This window comes from Aquarana catesbeiana, unplaced genomic scaffold (assembly GCF_042186555.1).
Source record: "Aquarana catesbeiana isolate 2022-GZ unplaced genomic scaffold, ASM4218655v1 unanchor228, whole genome shotgun sequence".
Taxonomy (NCBI): domain Eukaryota; kingdom Metazoa; phylum Chordata; class Amphibia; order Anura; family Ranidae; genus Aquarana; species Aquarana catesbeiana.
The window spans coordinates 523,547-539,762 of NW_027362655.1; the positions used below are offsets into that span (position 1 = coordinate 523,547).

A 16,216-nucleotide genomic window follows, 5' to 3' on the forward strand; every position below is an offset into this window, starting at 1 on the left:
AGCTACCGAAGTTGCCAAGTGATGACAAAGGGTGGGATGAGGTGCAGGAATAGGGGGGAAGGGGGTCATAACTGGGGTGCCAGGTGGGCAGGCAGCAGACTGGGTGGAAACTCCAGAGAGCAGCTGGCAGACGTAGGAGAGGAGTTTGAGGTGTGAAGAGACCTGATCCTGCCCCCCACACATCTCAAGGGCCCCATAAATGCTCAGGACCTCCAACCCACATACAGGCACTCACCGGGCTTTGGTGCTGCAACTGGCATCAGTGATGGGTCCCGCAGAGCTGGCACAAGGCACAGAATCTGCTCAGTATAGAATAAATAAAGCAGAGAGAGGAGTTGGCTGATGAGTTGGCTGATGTTGGTGGGCACTATGCCTGCATGGGGGTAAATCAGGGGCAACAAGGAGGCTCTGCATGGAGGGGACTCTGCAAAGGCTGAATGTGCTGCACACCCTGTTCTCAGCAATCCTACTTGGAGATCACAGGGGTGCCTCCACTGATCTCGGGACTCTTTAATCCAGCAGCAGGGCCCTATCCTGCTGTCTTAGGGCCCCCCCACATATTGGCAGAATGCCAGGGCCTGTTTGCAGATACACCCTTTGAGACTGTGGTAGTTCAGTCATTAGTTCTGAGTAAAGTAGAGGAGCTGAAGGATCTCTGAGGAGGTAGTGGGACTAAAGGACTCTGAGAGCCTCTGAGGGTTTACTGCATGTGAAGGACTCTGGGACCTCTGAGGAGGAAGTGTAGCTGAAAGACTTTGGGGGCCTTCTCGGAAGTAATAGGACTGAACAACTCTGAGAGGTTAGTGGGTATAAAGGGCTTTGGGGGCCTCTGAGGGGGTAGTCAGACTGCATGGCTCTGAGGTAACAGGGGGTTTAAGAGTTCATAGGGGGTGTTGGTCTCTGATGGTCCTCCCACCCCACCTGCACTTACTTTTCTGACTTCCTTAAAGAACGTCTGCCAGCACGTGAAGAGCCTTCACCTCACCATTTCACCATTCTAGAAAGATGTTGCAGGATACAAAATAGACCAAGAGAACAAACTCTTCCCACCCCTGCTGTCCTCCTCCTACCAGCACTGGGTTGCTATTGGAGAGAACAAAACCAACTCCTTCCCCACAGTTCTGTTGTCCACCAGCAGCATCCCCCTGCTAGCCAATCCAATCCCTTCTCTTACTGCAGAGAGTGAGAGTGACATCACTCCTTTTAGTCAGCAGGCAACTGGAGTTCTCGCAATTATCCTGATTAGCCGGCAACTCTGGCCAAAAGTCAGCAAATTCCCCTTCCTGGACATCATACTGAGCCTACATTGTCCTTACAGCACTGCCTTAGAGCAAACAAGTCAAAAGCAGGATCGTATTTATCATTCCTTGTCTGCAGATCTAAAACTTATCAAAACCAGGTCAGAAACTAAACAAACCCAACAGAGAAAAGGGAATTTATGATCCGACAGTTCCGACAGTTGTGTTGCATCTTGATATAGCATGGTCATTTACCCCGTAGGATCTCGACACACTTACAAACCCATACTAGGGCCAATTTAATAGACAGGGTCTGATTAACCTACCAGCATGTCTTCAGAGTGTGGGAGGAAACTGGAGTACCCAGAGGAAACCCACGCAGGCACAGGGAGAACATGCAAACTCCATGCAGATGGTGTCGTGGTCAGGATTTGAACCAGTGACCCTATTGCTGCTAGGTGAAAGTGCTATCCACTACACCACTGTGACAGGCCAAGAGGGCCCCAGATCTCAAAAATGTAGCAAACTCTATTACCCCCCTCACATCCACATCCTATTATTGTGTGACCAATACTATCCAAAAAATTCTTACTTTCATTTCCCAAAGTTATCCCTCTACAAGGAGACCTGTATAGATCAAATGACGGCACCAATGAGGATGGAGGAGGACCGGAGTCACATGACTGAGAAGATACTAAACCTCACCCTGGAGATCATCTACCTGCTGACCGGAGAGGTGAGGAGGATTCTGGGAGGTCACATGACATCACTCTTATCTCTATTAATAAAACACAGACCTGACCGGAGAGGGGAGGAGGATTCTGGGATTCTAACATTATATTTCTATTGGTTCCTCAATACAGAGATTTCCTCTTGTGAAGTCAGGTGATCATATGACCATCACAGTGCCTCCATGTGACTCCCTAAAACCTGAGAGACAAAACATGCAGAAGATTCTAGAAGTCACCAAGAAGATGATGGAGCTGGTGACAGGAGAGGTGAGCGGTGCTGGGAATTCTGGGACATTATCCAGTAACAGACAAGGGATGTGTCTGGATGGTGACTGTATCATTGTGTGTGTCAGGTTCCTATAAGGTGTCAGGATGTCACTGTCTATTTCTCCATGGAGGAGTGGGAGTATTTAGAAGGACACAAGGATCTCTACAAGGACCTCATGATGGACAATCAGCTGCCCCTCACATCACCGGGTAAGAGGAGACTTTATTGTAAAGGAGAGAGCAGTACGGAGGCTCCACCTAGATCCCCCATCATCTGATAAACACATAGAAACAATGTATTCAGTCAGTGTGTGTGTGTTTCCTACAGATGGATCCAGTAATGGGAACCCACCAGAGAGATGTCCCCGTCCTCTGTATTCCCGGGATTCCACACAGGAAGATCACACCATCCCTCACCATCATCAGGTAGATGAGGAACAATCACTGATAGTATCATTAGGATCTGTACATTATCTGCATTGTACCATTGATGTCATTTTTATTATATATTCAGAGTGGAAACCTGAGAGATTCTAAAGTTGAGGGTAAAGAAGAGATAAAAGAGGAGGATGATGATGGGGTGATGGAGAAGTCAGATTTTTTAAAAGAAGACAAAGATCTGTACCAGGATACCATGGTGGAGACATCCAGATACAGAAACCCACCAGAGAGATGTCCCCATCCTCTGTATTCCCCACAGGAATGTCACACCATCCCTCACCATCATCAGGTAGATGAGGACAAATCACTAATAGTTTTGATTCATACACAGCATGTTTGTTACAATGAATGTTTTATTATATATTCAGAGTGGAAACCTCGGGGATGATAATATTGATGTTAAAGAGGAGTATGAAAAGCCACCCAATACCAGGAACCCACCAGAGAGATGTCCTCGTCCTCTGTATTCCCGGGATTCCACACAGGAAGCTCACACCATCTCTCGCCATTACAAGGTTGGTGGGACGGATTATCTACAATATGGACTCATAGAGATAATGTGTGGATTTTGTATGTGAGCTTAAAGCAGAAGAAGAAGAGACGTATGTGAGGGATGATCAGCGGTCTATGGAGGAGGATGGAATAACGGGGACATTTATAGAGGAGGACACTCCTACAGAGATCAGCACAGGTGGGTCATTAACACTAAATACATTCCTCCACCCATACTGCTCACTGATTGGTCCAGAGTAGGGCAAGGACTGGGTGATATCAGCCTGTAATCCCCTGGTCACTTTCCTGAGCTATGTTCCCCATCCTGTATTCCTGTATTTCTCTCGGATAATTTTCCTTCTCTGTGCTGCAGACACAATTTATGTATCTAGACTGGATTTATGGAGATTCTGGGGTTCAGCTGGCAGCAAAATTTGGATTTTCACCATAGGCATTAGTACACCTAGGGATCTGGGGTATGTACTTTGAGTCTTCTGGCAAGATCTCTGACAGAACAATTCTCTCAGGGTTAAATATTGCTCTGTTGTCTGCTGGCTGTGCCGGGTGTCTTAGACCCAAATCACTGAGTGCAGTCTCAGGAGATGGGAGGCAGTGGTGTGAGACCTCTACAACTTGTCTCATGTAAACATTTACCTTCCACTGATTACTGAATACCAATATTATGTGTCCTGACCATTACACTATATAATTAATATTGTACATTACATACTCCTGACCCCTGCACTATATACTCTATGTTGTACATTACATCATTCTGATACTTTATAGTCCTATCTGTTGTATCGTATACAATATGTCGTACATTACATAGTCCTGACTTCTGCTCTCTACCTTCTACTCACTGCTATATATAAACATAGCTGGACATTTTATATCTGATGATTTGATTGGAGCACAGACTTTTACATGTTGATAATAATGTGATAACCTTAAACAGAAAGTGATAATGAGGGAGGAGTCAATAACCCAATGATGGTGGTCTTCAGGATCAGTCCATTCTTCATCTTGGTTGTTCTCCCCCCCATCCTCACTCTCTGACCTCTGGTGGGGCTCAGCCCCGCTGTTATTCATGACTAAATCATGGACTAAATAACGAAATGCAGTTCTTGTGTTGGGAAGATAACAATGAGTGATAGCGGGGGTGGGGACACTCGTCCTATAATCCCCTCATCACTGTCACTCCTATAAAAGACAGTTCTCGTTGTTTCCTCACTCTCTGACTAAGGTCCATAAAGAAATAAATTAAATGGTAGGAGATCACAGAACCCATTCACTAATTACCTTGAGGGTGGAATTGTAAGATCCTCAGAGACAAAGCTGCCTGACCAGAACGGATGGCTTACACCCAAGAGTCCTCAGAGAACTCAGTCAAGTTATAGCCAGGCCATTGTTCCTAATCTTTGTGGACAGCATACTGAAAGGATTGGTACAAGCTGATCGGAGAAATGCCAATGTGGTACCAATATTCAAAAAAGGACAGAGACAAATCCCTGGGAACTACAAGCCAGTTTGCCTAACATCAATCATTGGTAAATTATTGGAGGGGATGATAAGGGACTATATACAAGAATTTACTGAGGAAAAAAATATCTTAAGTAGTCATCAGCATGGGTTTATGAAAGGTCGTTCTTGCCAGACCAATCTGTTAACATTCTACGAGGAAGTGAGCTGCCATCTAGACAGGGGAAGGCCCGTGGATTTCGTCTATGTGGATTTTACAAAGGCATATGATACAGTCCCCCATAAGCGCTTATTCTACAAGCTGAGGTCTGCAGGCGTGGACCATAAGGTTTGTTCTTGGGTTAAAAAATGGTTACAGTTGCGTGTCCAAAGGGTGGTGATGAATAACGTGTAATCAGACTGGTCTGGAGTTTTAAGTGGGGTGCCCCAGGGTTCTGTCTTGGGATCAATTCTATTCAATTTACTCATAAATGATATAGAGGATGGGATAAATAGCTCAATTTCAGTTTTTGCAGATGACACAAAAATAAGCAGGGCAATAACTTCACATCAGGATATAGAAATTTTACAGAACGACCTGAACAAAATAATGGGATGGGCAAATACATGGCAAATGAGGTTTAATGTGGAGAAATGTAAAGTAATGCACTTGGGGGCAAAAAGCATAAATGCAAACTACTCACTAGGATAACCGCTAGATCTGGGGGTCCTAGTAGATGACAGATTGAGCAATAGCATGCAATGTCAAGCTGCAGCTACCAAAGCCAGCAGAATATTATCATGCATAAAAAAAGGGATATACTCCAGAGATAGAACAATAATCCTACCACTTTATAAAACTCTGGTTCGGCCACATCTTGAGTATTCTGTCCAGTTCTGGTCACCAGTCCTCAGAAGGGATGTGCTGCAACTGGAGAGAGTCCAAAGAAGGCCAACAAAACTAATAAGGAGATTGGAGGACCTCAATTACGAGGAATGACTGCAAACACTAAATTTATTCTTGCTGGAGAAAAGACACTTGAGAGGAGATATGATAGCGAATTACAAATCCCTCCATGGCAATCCCAACGTAGGAAAAAAACTATTCAGTTTCAAGGAGTATAAGAAAACATGGGGGCCACACAATGAGATTGGAAGAGAAGCAGTTTAACTTTAAACTGCAAAGGAGGTTTTTCAGTGTCAGGGCAATAAGGATGTGGAACTGTCTTCCACAATTGGGGGTGGCTGTGGGGAGTATGGATAGTTTTAAGAGACTCTTAGATGTGCATCTTAAGGAACACGACATACAGGGATATGGGAAATAATTATAGACACTGATACACGTGCACCTACACAGGTTGAACTGGATGGACTATGGTCTTTATTCAAACCTCACCTACTATGATACTATGATGAGTCCTGGTTTAGGGGAACCAATCTGCTCATGTCTAGTAATAATCTTTTTATTTCTATTTTAGTAGATGGACGGGAGAAGAGGAAAACCTCAGAGGATTGTCTCACTTTGTCTCCAGACTGTAAAGTAGAAGATGAGGACATCACACAGTATAGTCCAGGAGAAAACCCGACTACCTCAAATGTCCATCCGGCACCACACAGTGTAGATGGACCATCGTATTCCTCTTATCCTGAGGAACCTCAGACTGTGAGGAACGGTGCCGTCCTTCCAACAGATAAGAGGTTTTCCTGTACTGAGTGCGGGAAGAGTTTCTATTCTAAATATAATCTCAATGTGCATAAAAGATCTCACACAGGAGAGAAGCCGTATTCCTGTACTGAGTGCGGGAAAAGTTTTTCGCAGAAGCCCAATCTTTACAGACATAAGAGATCTCACACGGGGGAGAATCCGTATTCCTGTGCTGAGTGTGGGAAATGTTTCCCTTTTAAATCCAGTTTTGATGTACATAAAAGATCTCACACAGGAGAGAGGCCGTATACCTGTCCTGAGTGCGGGAAATGTTTTTCGATGAAGTCCCATCTTTCCAGACATCAGAGATCTCACACGGGGGAGAAGCCTTATTCCTGCCCTGAGTGTGGAAAATGTTTTTCAGACAAGTCCAGTCTTTACCCACATCAGATATTGCACACGGGGGAGAAACCGTATTCCTGTCCTGAGTGCGGGAAATGTTTTTCAGTGAAGTCCCATCTTTACACACATAAGAGATCTCATGCGGGGGAGAATCCATGTTCCTGTGCTGAGTGCGGGAAATGTTTCCCTTTTAAATCCAGTCTTGATGTGCATAAAAGATCTCACACAGGAGAGAAACCTTATTCCTGTCCTAAATGCGGGAAATGTTTTTCGATGAAGTCCCATCTTTACAGACATCAGGAATCTCACACGGGGGAGAAGCCTTATTTCTGTGCTGATTGCGGGAAATGTTTCACTGGAAAAAACAATTTTGATGTGCATAAAAGATCACATACGGAGGAGAAGCGGTATTCCTGTCCTGAGTGTGGAAAATGTTTTTCACGGATGTCCATTCTTTCCATACATCAGAGATCTCACACAGGGGAGAAACCTTATTCCTGTCCTGAGTGCGGGAAATGTTTTACACAGAAGTCCAGTCTTGATAAACATCAGAGATCTCACACAGGGGAGAAGCGGTATTCCTGTCCTGAGTGCGGGAAATGTTTTTCACGGATGTCCATTCTTTCCATACATCAGAGATCTCACACAGGGGAGAAGCCGTACTCCTGTTCTGAGTGCGGGAAATGTTTTTCAGATAAGTCCAGTTTTTACAGACATCAGAGGTCTCACACGGGGGAGAAGCCATATTCCTGTCCTGAGTGCGGGAAATGTTTTTCAGATAAGTCCCATCTTTCCAGACATCAGAGATCTCACACGGGGGAGAAGCCACTTTCCTGTCCTGAGTGAGGGAATTGTTCCTCACTGAAGTCCTGTCTTCCTGTACATCAGGGATCCCACACAACCCTTCAGGTGTATTGGCGCCTTGAGTGCGGGAAATGTCTTTTATATGAATGTTGCTGGACATCACAGCTCTCATGTGGAGAAGAAGCACACCCTGATATACACCTCAGATATACTCCATGGCTGATCTTCATCATGTAAGAAACAGTTCATAAGGAGATCAGAGATCACCAAAGACATGGATGAAGTGTTGTACCGTGTTGGCCATTGATAGCAGTAGAAAAATAAAAATGGAGTCATTACCTTTCATTGGCTGAGAACATTTTGTGGTGAGGAATGTGATCATCAGCTCCATTTAATGCCCATAATGTGGTAGTTCACATTTTCTTTCACTGATGGAGAGATTTCAGGACAAACACTGTATTATGGCCAATAGATGGAGCCGATGATCATAGGAAATCACTGTGTTAATATACAATCAGATTTTGTAACGTCTGGAGAAATGCTTGCTGTGATTATAATTACATAGTTACATAGTAGGTGAGGTTGAAAAAAGACACAAGTCCATCAAGTCCAACCTATGTGTGTGATTATGTGTCAGTATTACATTACATATCCCTGTATATTGCGGTCATTCAGGTGATTATCTAATAGTTTCTTGAAGCTATCAATGCTCCCCGCTGAGACCACCGCCTGTGGAAGGGAATTCCACATCCTTGCCGCTCTTACAGTAAAGAACCCTCTACGTAGTTTAAGGTTAAACCTCTTTTCCTCTAATTGCAATGAGTGGCCACGAGTCTTATTAAACTCTCTTCTGCGAAAAAGTTTTATCCCTATTGTGGGGTCACCAGTACAGTATTTGTAAATTGAAATCATATCCCCTCTCAAGCGTCTCTTCTCCAGAGAGAATAAGTTCAGTGCTCGCAACCTTTCCTCATAACTAAGATCCTCCAGACCCTTTATTAGCTTTGTTGCCCTTCTTTGTACTCGCTCCATTTCCAGTACGTCCCTCCTGAGGACTGGTGCCCAGAACTGGACAGCATACTCCAGGTGCGGGCGGACCAGAGTCTTGTAGAGCGGGAGAATTATCGTTTTATCTCTGCAGTTGATCCCCCTTTTAATGCATGCCAATATTCTGTTTGCTTTATTAGCAGCAGCTTGGCATTGCATGCCGTTGCTGAGCCTATCATCCACTAGGACCCCCAAGTCCTTTTCCATCCTAGATTCCCCCAGAGGTTCTCCCCCCAGTGTATAGATTGCATTCATATTTTTGACACCCAAATGCATTATTTTACATTTTTCTACATTGAACCTCATTTGCCATGTAGTCGCCCACCCCATTAATTTGTTCAGGTCTTTTTGCAAGATTTCCACATCCTGCTGAGAAGTTATTGCCCTGCTTAGCTTAGTATCATCTGCAAATACAGAGATGGAACTGTTTATCCCATCCTCCAGGTCATTTATGAACAAATTAAATAGGATTGGTCCCAGCACAGAACCCTGGGGGACCCCACTACCCACCCCTGACCATTCTGAGTACTCCCCATTTATCACCACCCTCTGAACACGCCCTTGTAGCCAGTTTTCAATCCATGTACTCACCCTATGGTCCATGCCAACGCACCTTATTTTGTACAGTAAACGTTTATGGGGAACTGTGTCAAATGCTTTTGCAAAATCCAGATACACCACGTCTACGGGCCTTCCTTTATCTAGATGGCAACTCACCTCCTCATAGAAGGTTAATAGATTGGTTTGGCAAGAACGATTCTTCATGAATCCATGCTGATTACTGCTAATGATATCATTCTTATTACTAAAATCTTGTATATAGTCCCTTATCATCCCCTCCAAGAGTTTACATACTATTGATGTTAGGCTAACTGGTCTGTAATTCCCAGGGATGTTTTTTGGGCCCTTTTTAAATATTGGTGCTACATTGGCTTTTCTCCAATCAGCTGGCACCATTCCAGTCAATAGACTGTCTGTAAAAATTAGGAACAACGGTCTGGCAATCACCTGACTGAGTTCCCTAAGTACCCTCGGATGCAAGCCATCTGGTCCCGGTGATTTATTAATGTTAAGTTTCTCAAGTCTAATTTTAATTCCGTCCTCTGTTAACCATGTAGGTGCTTCCTGTGTTGTGTCATGAGGATAAACACTGCAGTTTTGGTTACTGAATAATGTGAATTGGGCACCCCAAAATCTCTGTGAGAAGAACCAGGGCAGCCATGTTGTTCAGAATTTAGAGGTGATGTGTATGTTCTTTCCATGTGCACCTTACTGCAAAGGCTGGTTATAGATTGGGGTGGTTGTCACCTATCTGCACAGCTTGTAGGCAGAATTTGGTGGACAGGACACACTGGATGCTTTCAGCTGTCATTGTGCTCTTCCTGGGCGTCCATTGTGTCCTTGCGCCTTTATGGAGGAGCAGACTCTCTCCAGGCAAACATTCCCTTAATCTATCCACTGCTTGATGTGCTCCAACCTGGAGACTTTGGAGACTATAGAGTTAGGAGCGCAGTATACAGAGGAGGCTTGGCGTGGGCAATGCGGCTTACACATATATTTACAAATGTGTGCAGTTAGAACCTCTGTTTTTAGTGTTAATTGTTAGACAGGACAATTTGTTTTGTGTTTTTGCAGGCTGGCTGGTAAGTGTGCTGGGAAATGTTTATGTTGTGTGTGATGTAGAATAGGAGACCCCTAACAGCAGTGATCTGCTTTCCATAATCCCGGGAGGACATCTTCTGCAATTCACACACTTTTAGCTGAATCCCAAAACATCCTTATCAGTCCATTGATAGGACACAGCAGAAACTCCTACCCAAATCAACCGACAGCACAACGAAGCATGGCAGACAGGCAACCCTTTGGTTCATTCATCATAAACCTCATTACCAGAACCTAACTCAATACACATCTCAGTCTGACTCTAAAGCCTTGTACACACGATCGGATTTTCCAACAGGAATTGTGTGATGACAGGCTGTTGGCGGAAGATCTGACCGTGTGTACGCTCCATCGGACAATTGTTGTCGGATTTTCCGCGGACAAATGTTGGATGGCAGGTTTTAAAATTTTCCGCTGACAAATGTGTGTTGTCGGATTTTCCGAGCGTGTCCAAGGTACAAACACGCATGCTCGGAAGCAAGGACAAGCCAGGAGCGGTCGATCTTGTAAACTAGCGTTTGTAATGGAGAATTAACATTCATGACGCGGCAAATTATGAAAGCTAGAAATGCAGCGCATAATTCTCTTCTTCTTTAATGGGATCATAATGAATCTGCTTTGCTGGTGATACTGATGGAGTTCTGCCAAATGTATTTTAAAAGGCTTTTATTTTCTTTTTATTTGATATCAAGAATAATATTATTATGCTTTTTTTTTTTTTTTTTTTCTTGGGCAAGTTACCACAACACTATTATCCTGTAGTTTTTAAGATCAAAGATACAACTATGTTGGTGTCCCGTGTTAATTTTACGTTGTATGTTTTTAAATGTAACTGCCTACTCCCAAACTGTCATTTGAAGTAAAACACATAGCCAAGTATTATTCTTCACAATTTTTTTTATTGTGCATTAAAAAAAGAAAACAAATAAAATTAGACATGCTATCTGCCAATAGAACTTAACCAAAAAGTGCATTCTATGCATCCAAAAATATAGAAAATATACCAAATCAAATCATTATTATTCAACCAAAAAATAATGTCAAAGCAATAACTCCAAGGCCAATAATAAATAACATGTTATCTCCTCCAATTCCCCAACATGTCTGGTTGACACGTGAAAAAAGACCTCTCCTGCGCTCAGGTGTCCATGAACTGGATATGTGGTGCAGCCACCTAATAGAAGTAATGCCTAGCGTCTTGCAGCCCTCATTTGAACAATGGGTATTCAAGCTAAAAAAAAACAGAAAAGAAAGAGGGCGCACCAACCTAGTGCATTACCACTGATAAACTTTAATGCAGCATAAAAACAGTAAAAATTATACTCACAAACGAGCTAGCATAAATAGCTTTCAAAAGGGCGCAAAGGCGCTGTTTCTGTGGATCGACACCCCAGGACCTGTTGCCGAGAGGATAAGACCAGCGCATATGGCTGATGGCTTACGCGTTTCGGGGGAGCACCCCTTTCTTCAGAGCCTAAGCGGGCACTAGGTTGCACTAGGTTGGTGCGCCCTCTTTCTTTTCTGGTTGACACATGGCCATTCTGAAATGAACTGAAAAGCACAAAATGAAAAGCAAAACTCAACACTCACCAAACTTCTACTAACTCGAAATTAGCAGAAGGAGCCCAAAGGGTGGCGCTAAGTGGGGTAAAAAAACACGTAGTACATCTAGTACATCACTACATTCGTGATTGTTAGCCAATAATTGTGTGCCGTTTGTATGCAAGACAAGTTTGGGCCAACGCCCTTTGGACAAAAGTCCAGGGTTTTGTTGGCCAACAATCTGATCGTGTGTACGAGGCTTAATAGTCATCATAAACCCTTCAAGTCCAGGCTTAAGTAATTAGAACAGCAAGCAGATATCCATCCTTGCTAATAGTATCAGACTCATTGACTATCATAAATAGTTCAGCAGGTAGAAAAAACGAATACACATTTCTGGATGGCTATTATGGGATATTACTACCCACAAAGTCACAATGTAAGTATGTTTCCTAACTCCTAAGATGATACCAGTACAGCAAGGATAAGGAAACCTTTAACCTCTTCAGCCTTTGGACCATTTGGCGGGCCAAAGACCAGAGCACTTTTTGCGATTCGGCACTGCGTAGTTTTAACTGACAATTGCGCGGTCGTGTGACGTGGCTCCCAAACAAAATTGACGTCCTTTTTTCCCCACAAATAGAGCTTTCTTTTGGTGGTATTTGATCACCTCTGCGGTTTTAATTTTTTGCGCTATAAACAAAAAAAGAGTTTAAATTTTGAAAAAAAAACACAATATTTTTTACTTTTTGCTATAATAAATATCCCCAAAAAATATATAAAAAAACATTTTTTTCCCTCAGTTTAGGCCGATATGTATTCTTCTACATATTTTTGGTAAAAAAAATCGCAATAAGCGTTTATTGATTGGTTTGCGCAAAAGTTATAGCGTCTACAAAATAGGGGATAGTTTTATTGCATTTTTATTAATATTTTTTTTTACTAGTAATGGCAGCGATCTGCAATTTTTATCGTGACTGTGACATTATGGCGGACATATCAGATACTTTTGGCGCTATTTTTGGACCATTCACATTTATACAGCGATCAGTGCGATTAAAAATGCACTGATTACTGTGTAAATGTGACCGGCAGTGAAGGGGTTAACCAATAGGGGGAGCTGCAGGGGTTAAGTGTGTCCTAGGGATGTGCTCTAACTGTGGGGGGATGGGCTACGTGTGTTATGACACTGATCACCGCTCCCGATCACAGGGAGCTGTGATCAGTGTCCTGTCACTAGGAAGAATGGGGAAATGCTTGTTTACATCAGCATTTCCCTGTTCTTCCTCTCTGTGAGATGATCGCGGGTATCCCCGTGGACATCGAGTCCGCAGGACCCGCGATCACACTAACGGAGCTCACGGCGGGTGCGCTCACCCACAATGCTGCGTCTTAAAGGGCAACGTATAGGTACGTTAGTAGGCCTGTACGTGCCATTCTGCCGACATATATCGGTGTGAGCTGGTCGGCAAATGGTTAACTGTCTCAATTAAGCACTTCAGCCCAGGAAGGATTTACCCCCTTAATGACCAGGCCATTTTTTTTGCGATACGGCACTTTGTCGCTTTAACTGACAATTTTGCGGTTGTGCGACGCTGTACCCAAATAAAATTGTCCTTTTTTCCCACACATAGATCTTTCGTTTGGTGGTAATTGATCACCTCTACGCTTTTTATTTTTTGAGCTATAAACAAAAAAAAAACACAATTTTGAAAAAAAAAAAACAATTTTTTACTTTCTGCTATAAAACGTATCCAATAAAAAAAAGTAAAAATTCTAATTTCTTCATTAATTTAGGCCAATATGGGACACTTTACATACATCTCCTTGCTGAAATAGGCATCTGAAAGCCATCATATTTGTATTCATTCACACGGTAATTTCATGCTGGACAATAATCTACTAGTTACCAGAATGTTCCAAGCAATACCTATAGAAAACTGTAGCTGAGGGCATATCTGCTACATAGTCATAAACACTGTGACATCCCATCAGCCACGCCTCAAAACTTCTCATAGCTTCTCATTGGTCAGATCTTGGTCAGATTTCTGTCCACATCCTCCTCAGGAACCAGGAACCTTAGCTCTCCTATACCTTCAAATAAGAAGATCAACCAAGATGTCTGATAAACAATGATCCATTTTATGCTCGTTGATGGGACTTTGTCTAATGCACAGAACCAGGACTTTGCTAAGTATTTTCACTCCTAAACCCTCTGTTTTCTGTTGCATTATTGTCTCTTTTCCTTTGTAGGACCTTTTTCAGTAAATATTTTGTTTGCACCATTTTACCTGTTTTTCTTGTAATGCCGCGTACACATGATCGGAAATTCCGCCAGCAAAAGTCCAATGAGAGCTTTTGGTTGGAAAATGCGACCGTGTATATGCTCCATCGAACTTTTGCTGGCAGGAATTCCAGCCAGCAAAAGATTGAGAGCAGGTTCACAATTTTTCAGTCGGAAATAGTTTTGAACGGAAATTCCGATCCTCTGTACCAATTCCGACGTGCAAAATTCCTACGCATGCTCCGAAACAATTCGACGCATCCTCGGAAGCATTAAACTTCATTTTCTCAGCTCGATGCAGTGTTGTACGTCACCGCGTTCTTGACGGTCGAAAGTTCAGTGAACTTTTGTGTGACTGTGTGTATGCAAACCAAGCTTGAGCGGAATTCCATCGGAAAAACCATTGTCAGGTACTCACCAAGGCCGAGATGCTGAGAGCGGCTCCCCTTGCAGCTGAGTGCGCTATACCCCTGGAGGTGGCACAGAGGGTATCGGGCACGGAGAGGCACGGGTTGCCAGCAGGTAGAAGAGGCTTGCGTGAAGATCTTCTGGCAGAGAGAAGAACCGCGCAGAGTAGACTAGGACACTGGTCCACAGAGAAACCTGGCCGAGGCTCAAATACCTTGATCCAGAGAAGGGTCTGATGAGGAGGCCGAGGGTCAAACACAGTAATCCGGTAAAGGAGAAGTCCTTAAAGCAAGCCGGGGTCATGCACAACAATCAAGCAATAGCGAAGTTCTTTGAACAGGCTGAGGGTCAAACACAGGGATCAGGCAATAGCAAAGTCCTTAGAGTAGCCGGGGGTCAAACACAGAGATCAGGCAGGAAGAGAAGTCTGTTAGGCAAGTCAAGGTCAAGTGCAGGTGAGATTCAGAGGTGGTCAAGACGATCCGGGTCACAGCAGGCAGGCACAGGTAAACAGAACTTTAGGAACAGGAACTCTGGAGCTGAAGAGACAAACCAGCAATTAAGCAAGGGGCAGAGCTGCCTTTTATAGGCCAGCCAGGGGGATCTCGCATTGTGCCCGCTATGGCGCGCAACTGCCCATGTAGATGCGCTGCATCGTGCACCCGCGTGCGCCGGCCCAGTGGATTGTGCACCCGTATGTGCCGCTGCGCTACTCTACCACGCAGGTGCACAGGGAAGCGCCGGTACTGGCAGATAAGGTTCCTATTATTCCTCTGACAACCATCCAGGATTTTTTCCAAACGGAAAATCCGCTCATGTGTACGCAGTATTAAACAATATTACACACTAGGGAAGATCTTAAAGAACCCAGTCACTTTGAAGAGTTCTGCTATATGGTAAATCTTTGGCATATTCCTGTCTGGTGTTTATAGGTTTGTCAGGGGATACCTAAATGATTAATTCATTTGAGTAATTTTACATCAGTGCAGAATTCTTTAAAAATAACTCAGCAGTTCAATGTGAATATGGACTGGACTATTACAATAATTAAATTCTCCCTGTAGACAGAATAACCATATATAATCAATTATCAGACACTAGTCTGTGTTTTACGGAAATCAACAGTCATTCCCTGCAGAAGGAATAAGCGTCAAAACCAGGGATCCTCAAACTACGGCCCTCCAGCTGTTGCAGAACTACACATCCCATGAGCCATTGTAAAACTCTGACATTCACAGACATGACTAGGCATGATGGGAATTGTAGTTCCTGAACACCTGGAGGGCCGCAGTTTGAAGACCCCTGGTCAAAACAGTACACCACTATGGCCCATCCAATTTGCATGACAGGAGACTATGACTGGCTCTCAATGGAGCCGTTTCACACATCACTGCGGTGGACGTGGTTCGAATTGCAGAAGGGTCCTGTGCATCTTCTGGTCCATTTCAGGTGCAAATTCAGCCACAAAATTCGGACCCGATCTTAAACGGTGAACAGGAACGCACCAGACCGTCTGCTGTGAGCCGTGGCCACAGATAGTGTGAACCCAAGGTCTCCAAAGATGTACGTCTCGCTCCTGTAGTTCTTGATGCACATGGAGGTAAAGATGAATTCCTATGCTGGATTTGGGCCCTCTTGAGTTGGTTCTCTTTTACCATTTGTAGTAACCTGGAAATGAGCTGAAAATTTAAATGTGGATCATCAGTTCCCAAAATCTGTAGGGCTGTTTTCAGAGACAAACCCTCTTTGCGTGGCGATTTCATCTGCCTAGGGAATTGAAGAACAGAGTCAC

The 16,216-nt window shown here is 43.8% G+C and overlaps 1 protein-coding gene across 1 annotated transcript in view; it reads left to right on the forward strand.

Annotated features, from left to right (window-relative positions):
• The window catches only part of LOC141121723 (uncharacterized), a 130,828-nt gene that overhangs the window by 65,083 nt on the left and 49,529 nt on the right, over positions 1–16,216 (forward strand). The window contains exon 9 of the mRNA XM_073611434.1: positions 6,109–7,520. Coding sequence (XP_073467535.1) covers positions 6,109–7,520 — 1,412 coding nt within the window. The remainder of the gene's footprint in view (positions 1–6,108; positions 7,521–16,216) is intronic.